The sequence below is a fragment of the Danio rerio genome, chromosome 21 (assembly GCF_049306965.1).
Source record: "Danio rerio strain Tuebingen ecotype United States chromosome 21, GRCz12tu, whole genome shotgun sequence".
Taxonomy (NCBI): domain Eukaryota; kingdom Metazoa; phylum Chordata; class Actinopteri; order Cypriniformes; family Danionidae; genus Danio; species Danio rerio.
Window position 1 is genome coordinate 38,408,498 of NC_133196.1, and position 12,024 is coordinate 38,420,521.

At 33.2% G+C, this 12,024-nt stretch overlaps 1 protein-coding gene across 2 annotated transcripts in view; it reads left to right on the forward strand.

Moving 5' to 3' along the window:
- Positions 1-12,024, forward strand: part of chm (CHM Rab escort protein) — a 120,619-nt gene that overhangs the window by 26,275 nt on the left and 82,320 nt on the right. For both annotated transcript variants that reach the window (XM_073934404.1, NM_203461.1), the window contains 5 exon segments: positions 963-1,035; positions 1,199-1,329; positions 4,405-4,744; positions 6,991-7,107; positions 8,452-8,572. In XM_073934404.1, the coding sequence (XP_073790505.1) occupies positions 963-1,035; positions 1,199-1,329; positions 4,405-4,744; positions 6,991-7,107; positions 8,452-8,572 (782 nt within the window).

Below are 12,024 nucleotides of genomic sequence, written 5' to 3' on the forward strand. Positions count from 1 at the left end.
TTTTATATTTATTTCAAAGTGTTTTCATGCCTAAATAAAACGGAAGCAAAGAACAGACTTACATTTAACAGCAAGGGGTGTCCCCTGGTGATATGGTGGTATGGGTTGCTCTTTATTGCCACCCTGCATAGAAAGATTGAAAATACGGGAGAAAAACGGCAAGATACCTTTACGGGATTATAGCGTGATAGAACTGTTAAACAGGGGAGAATGCTGGAAAAAATGGGAGGGTTGACAGGTATGATCAGAGTCGTAAAGCACTACTTTGCTACAGCAATCCACTTGTAAAAAACAGTTTTAGAAGCTAAACTCAAATCAAATATCCCCAAACTTTCCATAACACTTTTGAGTTTTATGTCTGATTTACAAATATTGGCAAAAGTATCATACATATTCCTTGAAACATAAACAAAAATATGGGGTCTTGTACAGTCACCAATGGAAACTCTGAGTCATGGTGGTCATGTCTGATACTTAAACAGACTGCTTATTTTTTTAGATATCTTTAAATTTGGAATGTAGTTTGTTCAAATATTTATCTTTGATGTTCTGTCAATAATAGGCTAAAACAGGCTTTTGTAAATAAATGTGTTATGTAATAAAATAAAATATACATTTGTTGTTTAATTATTTTCATAAATATAAAGGCAGATAACTTTTCAAACTTTTTCACTTCAGCTACAGTGTTTTCTTTAAAATAAGACCAAGTGTTAGTGTACCAAAACGTTGAATATTGGCAATCATTTAAATGTCATTTTCATGTCCATGTTCAAAAAGTGAAAATGACATGAAATATTGAATATATTTCAGGTAAGGGGTTATATACTGTATTATTTGATGTATTTTTGTTTTGTATTTTCAAGTAAAGATTCCCAATGACTATGAAATGATATCTGTGGAAACCGATGCACACAAAGACTTTAGTGATGTTTAGTGAATTAATTATTCATTTTTATTTAAAGGAGGAACTATTACGCTGGAAACTGGGCAAGCTTCACTTTTAATGGCCTGCTGTCGTGGATTGAGGAATATAAGGTTTTTATATTATATGTTTCTAGATTATGAGCATTGCACCAATATAACTTAATAATATAATTTTAAAATTCTTTCATTTTTTTTAAACCATGTGTATTATTATTTGTTATTATTATTTTTTGTTGTTGCTAATGTGTGGTTTTGTTTACTATTGTGTGTTCAGAATCAGCAGGAGCTTCAGATCACAGAGTCGGAGCAAGAATGGAGGAGCTTGATTGAAGATGGGGAAGAAGCGGTGCCTCTTAACTCTGTCGATTCTTCTATTTCCAACTTAGAAGTTTTCTGTTATGCCAGGTTAGGATTAATTTTGTTTTGCTTACAGTTTGCACAAGTCAAAAACAGGTCCTTTGCAAATTTATAATAGCAGGTTCTGTATGTTTTGTCTGTCTTTGGTGGGTTTAGTTCAGTTAAAATGAACTCTCGTGTGATTGCTTTGTTAAAACAATGTTTAGATTAGCTTGGTCTGATTTGTAAATTAAATCTGCTTTGGTTATGACTGCTTTCTGGACAGAAGTTATCTAAACATTCCAAAATTTGGACCTGATAACAATATGTATAATGTATTATACCATAAAAACAATATGTGATTACAAAAATGATCCAATTTACATTTAATATTTATTCATTTAGCAGACACATTTATCCAAAGCTACTGACGAATAAGGAATAAAAATAAGGGCTAGTATAGCCCACAATAATGGCTAGTACAACAAAAATTTAGGAAGACATTATGGAAACAGAAATTAGAAAGAAATAAAAAGATTGTTTTTTTTTTTTTGGCTTCGTTTCCAGCCATTAAAAATGTTCACAATTAAATTTATATATACACTTAAAAAAATATTTTTGCTGCTTGTTTAAACTACTTAAAATAAGCTGAAACAACACAGTTCTTTGGTTGTTTAAGGACTTATTTATCCTAATCAATTTGCGTTTAGTTTATAGACTGTAAAAGGTATGGACGTAGGATCCGTGACATCACCCATAGGTTTCTAAAGGGCGCAAATGAAGCTGTGAGTGGGCGTGGCTAACCGGCTCTATTTTGTTCACGTGTCATCGCTCTAACCAAGGGTAACCAAATAAGGGTGGAGCATGCGTGGAGCTACATACGCATGTTAGCATTTTGCTTAGACAGGCTTTTCCTTGGGAGAAATATTTAATACTTCATTACCTTCGATTCGTTTGAGTTCTGACCACATTTGCTTGGTTGTATAATATATCAATTAAAGTGTTTAGTTTTTTTAAAAACACTGTTGTAATGAATTGAGCCACTAAACCGTGTTCATATGACTTGTTTCTACAGGAGAAAAATGCAAATTAACTCCAAACACTTAAAATATAGTATGTGTTAGTAAATGCAAGGCTTTTTATGAAATCCAGACTTACAGTAACCCTGTATGACAACGTATTAGATGATTGTTCTATAGCCTACAGCTAATCAATCTTTCAGATTCTGGATTGCAGCACAGGTCTAAAGAAAAATATAAATGATAAATTTCAATCACCTGGAAAATGGATGAAACTTAAATGGTTTGTGAGCACAATTAAGTGCATACAGCATGCCATATCATCTGATAATTGTAAGAAATAATTCCAAAAGGCAATTGACGGTGTAAAGGCAAATAAAACATAACAAAAATAAGATGTACAGTATATGCCGAGTTCAGCGGCAAATCAGCCAGAATCAGCTGACTTGAAGTGACGGCGACCAGCGAGACCTAGCTGTCACTCATGGTAAAGTGGTATAAGTGGTATAAACGAAACGTATGAGTTATAAAAAAAAAATTCACCTCACTCACAGTTGTCATGAAGGGTAATATTAGCTATATGAACCAAAAGCGTTCTTTGCACCAGGCTGTAAAAACCTTTTTTTTCTGTTGTAAAGTTGGCCATTTTAACTGCAGGGTCAATAGATATTTGCTCTATTAGGGAGCAAGGACTACCAGAATTTTGATAAATTCGCCGTTTCAGTTGCTTCCGTATTAGCTTCACGAGGGGGAGTGAGAGGTTGCCGCTTGATTTGAATGAGATGAAAGGATCGTGTAGAACCCATAATTTTTTAGTGTATGTTATTCTAAAATGTTTTTTTAAGATTTTTTTTTTTTTATGAAATCGTTTTGAATTACACGCTATATCAAATTATCTTAAAAATTGATATTTTTGTTGACTCCCCCTATACCTATTTTAGACCGTCCCCACCTCCTCAATCTTACGTCTTGCATTGGGGCATGCCATTATTATTCTCTCAATGATTTATGCAAAGTATTTAAGATATCATATTACAGAGGTGGCCAGATTTTTTTATATGAAGGGCCAAAAACTAAACTTTAGATTTGTTAAATATACCAAACAGCTTTGCAATTAATTTGCCTCTGTAATTTCATAATTTATTTCCTAATATATAAATGTTGTTACTAACCATTACTTGCTATCAAATGCTATTAACTAATGCAATACAATTTTTAACGTTTTATAATGAACTTAAAAACCCCCTTTATAACACAATGGAGTTCAATGCTGAATACAGCTGTCAGCCTGTTGGGTGGCAGTATTTACATTTTAAAAATCGTATTCATTTACAACATTAAATTTTAGTTTGCTTTTTGTACTCAATAAAGCAATAATAATTATAATAAAAATAATAATAATAATGAAGATTTTATTAAAAAAGAAAAGGCATTTTCTTCAACCGCATCCCCATCATTCTCCTCTTTTTAAATGGGATGATGGGTCAAATCAAAGATCCATGGGCCAAATTTATCCTATGGACCCTATAGTTTGGGCGTCTCTGTCCTAAAAGAAGATTAATTATTTGTCAGTTCTGTTATTGTGATATTTCACTGAATTTTCCATTCACTCTTTAAACACAACAATATGATAACGACATAAAACTTTGCTTTATGTCATGTGGAATCTGATTTCTGGTTAGTATCTTGAGATAAAGCACAAAATGGTGGAAAAATGTCATTTCTCTTATTGCTTTGAAAGGTTTAACAATAGGATAAACAGCATTTATTTACAGAATCAAATGTTCTCCATCACATTTAAGGATTTTGCATACTTTACATTCATAATGTATGTAGTTTACTTTAATATTTAAACTTTTATATCATTCCAGTTCTAGGAAAATGAATGTAAAATGTTTAAATTTGCCTGCAGTTCTATTTTTAGATTTATTATGGCCTGAAAGAAAGCAAAAATCAAACTTTTGGATCGCATTGTATAGTGTAGTAGACAATTTCAAATGACTTCCATTATGTACTCCACGAAGAACATGCATTTGTTATCTTAATGTATAATCAATGTTAAAAAGTCCTATCATCATTTTATTAGTCTTTTAGATGGTGTAGCTAATTGTTGTGTCCTTAATAGTGAGGAAGAGGAGCAAGAAGAGGAAACTAAAGACCTGTTAACATGTCCGAATGCTGAAACTGTATCAGAAGAGACCAACAGTGACTCTACAGAAACTCAAGACACGGTTACAAGTGATGATGTTACAGAATCAAATGTTAAAGTGCAGAATGAAGAGAATGAAGATTCTGCGCCAAAAGAGCAGCTACATGCATCGGATATTTCTGAACACAGCCAGTCAGTGGAGGAGAAACAGCCCAACAGAAGCCCAGCAGATCCACCTGCAGAGCTGCAGAAGAAGATAACATATCAAAAGCTGTTGAAAGAGGGACGCCGGTTCAACATTGACCTGGTCTCAAAGGTTTGTGTTGGGTTTTAAATGATAATCAGAGTAATAAATATTAGTAAAGCATTTTTAGTCAGCCAAAACAAAATATGGCTCTGTAGAACTACTCTGACATTGTTTTCACATTTACACCCAGCGAAAGCCACAGGATTTTTTTATATGGGGTGCTAAAGGAGGGCTTAACATTTTAGTGGGGTTGCTAAAAATATATTAAAACTAGCTTTAGCTACCTAAATAACATGCAAAATCAGCCATGTATGTGTGATATAATCAGAGGCTTTGAAAAGGGCTAATTTTACTTTTTTCCTGATGTATCAAACTTTCAGACCTCCTAGTTTTTTACCATTTTTTTGTTATTTTATTTATTTTTTTGCATTAAAATGGCTGATTTTGTGGCAGTAGTTCCCTAAAATTTTAGGACAATATACAGCCAAATCGCACTGCTACGAGTGTGATATTGTGTTTATACAACAGTTTGACGGCATAGTTGTGTATATAAAAACAAAATCAAGCATGAAGAGTCTCAAAAACCCTTTTTTATGAGGAACTACTTTCTTCCAGATTCAAAGCATAAGCTGACAGTTAAACAGTTGAGCGTGCATCTTTTAAACTTTAGATCTGTAGTGTCTGCTTTTTGCTGGCTGTATGTGGGTGTAGTAATACACAATGAGTAAAGTGGCTGTAGGAGTTCTGATATTGCAGAATATCGCACGACTATCAGCCAATCACATTTGAGAACCAGACAGAACTGTTGTATATATATATATATATATATATATATATATATATATATATATATATATATATATATATATATATATATATATATATATATATATTTAAAAAAAAAAAAATATATATATATATATATATATATATATATGACTAATCAGCGCAGATTAGGATCACGGTAAGGAGGGGTTTGGGAACAAATTAGTCGCTGAACAAATTGTTAGAAATCATTGGAATAATTTGGTAAAAATAAATGCGTATTCAATTAAACTCTTCTTCAATTCAGCTTTTCTTTATGATATGTTTAAATTTCTTTGTTCATTTTTTTATTGTAAAAAATAGATAAGGTTCTGAAAATTCCAGCCTGATCTCACGAGGAAACGTATATATTTTATGTTTTCAATCGATCATTAGATTGATTGATTGATTGATTGATTGATTGATTGATTGACAAATTGATTAACTGATTGATAAGTTGAACATGGACAGATTCAACAAACTTTGAGCACATCCTAGATGTGGATAGAAAGATAGATTGACAAACTTACAGATGGATGATAGCTAGACAGATGTATAGGTTGATTGTTAAACAGATAGATCAATAGATAGATGGATGTATGGATGGGTGGATGGATTGATGGATAGATGGATGGATCAACACACAGATGTATGGATAGCTTGATAGATGTATAGATTTATTTATTGACAAACAGACAGGCAGAGATATGGATGGATGGATGGATGGATGGATGGATGGACAAAATCGATCATTAGAGATCAGTTTAATGGCTACTTCGTACGAGTTCAGTTTTTCAGTTCAAGTCTACCTCCGAATTTTTTCAGAAAATAATAACTAGAAACCTACGCGTCACTTGACAGGCAGTTATCGCTACATCACCGATTTTGATCCCACCCCAATAAGGATTTTAAACCCGGAAGATAAATTAGCTGACAAAAACTCAAAATAATCCCCACAATTAAAGCTAATGGGTGTTAATGTTGTCTTAATTGATGCTCAACACACAAATCTGTTCAAATCTCGAAAAAATACTAAAAAGGAGGCGTGGCACCCAACCCCACCCCTAAACCCAACCATCATTAGCAAATTGTGCTAAATTTGTATGAATGAGATTGTACGAATTAGCCACTAAATCAAAAAATCGTGTTGAAAAATTCATATAACATATTCATTCATATTCATATTTCCAGGCAAGCTTTATTTTTCATAGTAGCTGCTCACTGGAAGCATATTATGTCTTATTAACATCAAATGATATAAGATTAATTTAATCAAATACATTGCGTCTGTCAGGTATCATTAGTTTTTCATGCGCCAGTCACAAAACTACTCACCCCAACGTCACCCATCACCACTGTTTACACCGGCATGTGTGAATAACTACTTCAAACAATTACAATGACTTACTAAAATACTGTTAGGTAGTGATTGAAGCCTAACGTCTAGCTTTAAATGAAGTTAGACAGCAATAAAATGAAATTGATAGTGTTCTCTTTGACCCTCTTCAAAGCTGATGTATTCACGTGGTGCACTGGTGGATCTGCTCATTAAATCTAATGTGAGCCGCTACGCAGAGTTCAAGAACATCGGCCGCATCCTCACTTGCAGAAATGGAAAAGTGGAGCAGGTATGAAACTGATATTTTCAGCTAAATGATTGTGATAGTGTTTTATTTTCTTCAGCTACATTAAGGTCAATCATGTCCAATCTCAGTTGTCATTTGAGGAAAACATATCTTTAAGTCTATCTGTCTATCTATCCTTCCTTCTACCCCTCATTCTCTTTTATCTTGTACTGTCTGTTTTTCCTTCCTTCCTTCCTTCCTTCCTTCCTTCCTTCTTTTTCGTTCTGTCTATTATCTTTATCTCTTCTTGTGTGTCTGTCTATTTATATATCTAATATCTGTTCTTTCTTTCTTTCTTTCTTTCTTTCTTTCTTTCTTTCCTTCTTTCTTTCTTTCTTTCTTTCTTTTGTTGTCTTTCTTTTTGTTTTTCCTTTTGTTCTTTGTTTTTTATCTTTTGTTCTTTTTTGTTCTTTCTTTTTTCCTTCTTTTTCTTTTTTGTTCTTTCTATTTATTTTTGTTCTATTTTTTATACTTTCTTTATCTTTTGTTTTTTCCTTTTCTTTTGTTCTTTGTCTCTTTTTTCTTCGTTCTTTAATTTTCTTTTGCTCTTTTTGTTCTTTGTGTCTTTCTTTCATTCTTTATCTTTTGTTCTTTCTTTTTATTATTTTGTCTTGTTTATTATTTTTCTTTTTGTTGTTTGTCTTTTTCTTTCATTATCTTCTGTGTGTTCTTTTTTTCTTTCGTTTGTTCTTTTCCTTTTCTTTCGTTTGTTCTTATTTTGTTCTTTGTCTTTGTTTTTGTTCTTTCTTTTTTCTATCTTTTTGTTTTTTCTTTCTTTCTTTCTTTCTTTCTTTCTTTCTTTCTTTCTTTCTTTCTTTCTTTCTTTCTTTCTTTCTTTTTTATCTGTCTGTCCTTCCTCCCCTTTCTCTTTCTTTCTGTTTTTCCCTCCTTCTTTCCTTCCTTTTTTGTCTTTCTATAATCCTGCCGTGTTTGTCTGTCTATTTATCTTTCTATTATCCATGTCTATCTATCCAAAGTTCTCTATCCCTTGTGTTTTTCTGATGACAGCTTTATATTTTAGCTCTAACCTGAAGCATCCTGATTCAAATTATTGGAGCGTTTTAGACAAGATAAAAAAAATGATTAAATTGATTTTGCGCCCGATTCCTCCATTTCTATTTACTAATGTACCTGATAAGAGCATTTGACGCAAAAGGTGTTTCTCATTTCACTAAATGCCGCATTGCAATACAAAATCCATCTGTGTGAGTAATTTAGGGCTAAAGGTAAGCTGTTTTTTCTCACAAATGTTACACCCCCCTCTGTACTGAGTGAGTGCTATATATATATTTATCTCACATGAACACGTCATTAACCTGCTCTGTCCTGTTTCTTCCTCCAATGAAGGTCCCATGTTCACGGGCAGATGTGTTTGCCAGCAAGCAGCTGACCGTGGTGGAGAAGCGCATGCTGATGAAGTTTCTTACCTTCTGTCTGGACTTTGAGCAGCACCCAGAGGAGTACCAGGGTATGACCCCTTGTGTTTGTTTGCCTGCAGCCTTCTGGTTTACATGCTACATCAGAGATCTGTCAGAGATGCTTAACGTACAGTACCTTTCAGGTTAAATCAAATAAAAGGTATAATTTTGAAAAGGAAGTTGAGATTAATTCCAAACTGACATTTACATTTAAGTCATTGTCCAAAGCGAAAATTAACTAACATGAATGTTATAAAGGTCTTACTGTGTAGTTCACCAGTGCATAACAACTGCAAAGACAGAATTTGTGGACAGGAGAAGCATTATTAATCAATTATGTTGTAGCCTAACATCTGAAATCCAGTCAAAGGTCAATGCATAAATTCACATTATTTCCCTTTCACAATGTCACACAGATTTCAATGAATAATTATGTAAATATCAAAATGTATATTTTCATATAGCTGTTTTTTTATTCCAAACTCAACTGATTTTTTTTTAAAAAGCAACCTTTTTGAATAATTGTATTTTTGATAATATTTTTGAATTATTAAAAGGTGAATATTCACCTTTTAAAATACTTATTTAAATGTAAAAATGTATGTACATGCCATGCAAATTGCAATAAAACTATAATTATAAGTAAAAGAAAGCATAAATAAAAATAGGAAATATGTTTATTTTTACATACATAAGTAAAACTAGTTTGTGATGAGCATTTGTATGGCCTGCTGTGGCATAATGAAGACCTTTTATGCCAATAGTTATAAATATTAAATATAAATGCATCAATTCCTTATTATGCGTCTCAACCCGGGGGTGCGTTTCTGAAAACCATTGTTAGCCTACTAAGGTCACAAGTTCCGTCATTTGGCATTTCCCAAATTTATCATTCCAACAAACATTCACAAACTGCATCGCAAACTTGTGCACTTGCGACTACACCTCTGGAGCTGTAGTTAGAAACATAGTTCCTGGCTGTGTGCCCCCTAAGCCCTATTCATTTAGAACATTCCAACGTTTAAACTTAGAAATTATTTTGAAAAAGCATTAAGGTCATCTCTCTAATTTGCTTTCAAAGTATTTTTACAGTTCAGTTTTAGCGATCTTCATGATTACAATTGAGTTGCCTTTGTAGTGCACTTTGAAAACATTTATGTAATTTTGAACACAGCCATGGCTCATGACGAAAGCTATAGGTGACCTACTATTTAAAAGCGGACTTTGTTACGTCTCCAAAGATTGTGAAAAGACAAAACATGGCATACGTTAATGCCTTTAATTTATAGTAGGTCATTTATTAAGTATCTGTACTGTATATGACATGGGCCTGTTGGTTAGAGCATTTCTGCAGTGGTTTGCATCTGTCCAATTGTACAAGTAGACTCTTAAAAAAACAAACAAACAATATCCTACTTGATAATAATCATTATTATTATTATTATTATTATTATTATTTAAGTAGAAATTCATTTCCTAATACATAATAAATATTAAATTTCTTTTCTTAATAAATAACCTAATTATTTATTTATTTATTTAGATGATTTGTATATAACATTAGAATAGGTGTTATCTTTTGTAAGTGATTTTATGTTTTAGAATACAATATGTAATGTTCCCAGTAATATTTATAAAGGAACCATAAGCTCTATATGCGCCATTTTCATATATTCCAATTAATATGGAAAACGAGTTTGTTGTTTTGTTTTTTTTATACGTGTGCATGTAAAACAAAATAATTTGCACAAAGAAATTATCGATTTTTTTTTTTTCTAAAGAAGTTGTTACTCCACCCAGTTTAGAGCGCCTATATGGCCGCTTTACGTTATAACTAATGTGGTTTAAATGATAGATCTGCAACAAAGAAACTACGGGTTTTGGAAAGCCCACATCACCACATCGTTATTTTCCCAAAAGATGCATTGTACTATGATAGTTTAATTGCAAGTTATGTCGTTGTTTGGGAAATGCACCCCAGAAAGGAATGTTTCAAATTTAAGGCAGTTCCATTGTGCATTTTACACAGAGTGAATTTTTCAAATATGTAGATTTATTAAGTTCAGGTCAAATTGCGCAAAGGTCAATCGCATGTTTCATATACACAGTATAGCCATATACACAGCCTTTCATACTATTTATAAAGGCATATAAATAGTATCTGTTCCAGCCATATACACAGCCTTTCATACTATTTATAAAGGCATATAAATAGTATCTGTTCCAGCATCTGTGTTTTTCTCTCCAAAGGTTATAATCAATCAGAATGTCTGTGTACTCGGTTAAATAGAGATAAGAGCTGCAAATTACCTTTTAATCACTTTGTGTTTAAAATATGCATAAAAACTGAGGAACATGCTATAATAGTGTATACAACAGTTCTGTCTGGTTCTCTAATCTGATTAACCGATAGCTGTGTGATATTCCCGTAATAACATACAGCAAACTCATACAGCCTCTTCATCCTTGTGTATTACTCCGCACACATAGATTGACAGCAGATGAATAAACTCACTACATTTTGACAAATATTGCTGCTGTTGGACAACATAATGTGCTTTTGAGGCTTTTTTAGGTGACAATGTAATAGTCTAGATTGCAACTATGCAGTTTATTTAGAAGGATGATGCTTATTATAAATATTTATATTTGAACATCAGCGGCCATCAGCCTGGCATCCTTAGCAGAGCAAAAAGGGTTGACATTTTACCACAAGATAGCAACAGAGACCGCATAATAAGTCCTTATGCTGTGTTTACATCAGATGCGGTACACAAGGATAAATCATGCTAAATAGACGCGTAAACATTTTGATTTTACTCGCTTCATTCGTGCATCAAAACCACTTTATTTGTGCATTAAATTCACTTCACAATAATTCACTTCGCGTCATGGGATGGACTTCTGTCTGCCCAGCGAGTCTAGCTTCCTTGCTAAATGGCTAATATGAATTTAATTGAGAGAATAGCTGTTTATGTTTTTTAGGAAGGCTGAAAAACAGCTTTAATTCTTTGGAGCTGTGTCTGAGTCCACTAGATTCCTTCTGATGTGCACCCAGCTCTGTGAGTTCATAAACTTCTCCAGAAACTATACCTGGATGATGAAAGTTTTCAAACCAAGCCCAGTTTGATGAGATGTGTCCGGCGTCAGCAGGAGGATTCCCCCCTGAGACACCAACAACAGGTGCTACGTCATAATCACTCCCCTACAAAAGCAAGCTCCTGATTGGTTAACACAGCGCAAATGTCTGCTGAAGTTTAGATTTTCTAACTTGAGCGTTTCAGTAAAATGTCGCTTCATTTGTGCGAATAGCATTATTCGTGCCACCTCATTTGCTTGTATCGCGCCGCAGGATGTCTATTCACGTTTTTGCATTGACATAACTTGTAAATCACTTGCGCTTGACACTTCTTCGCGTCTGGTGTGAACGCAGCATAAGGGGCGAAAAACTCCAGAAAAATACTCTTAAAAACTACAGCTGATCAAATCATTATAAAGCAGG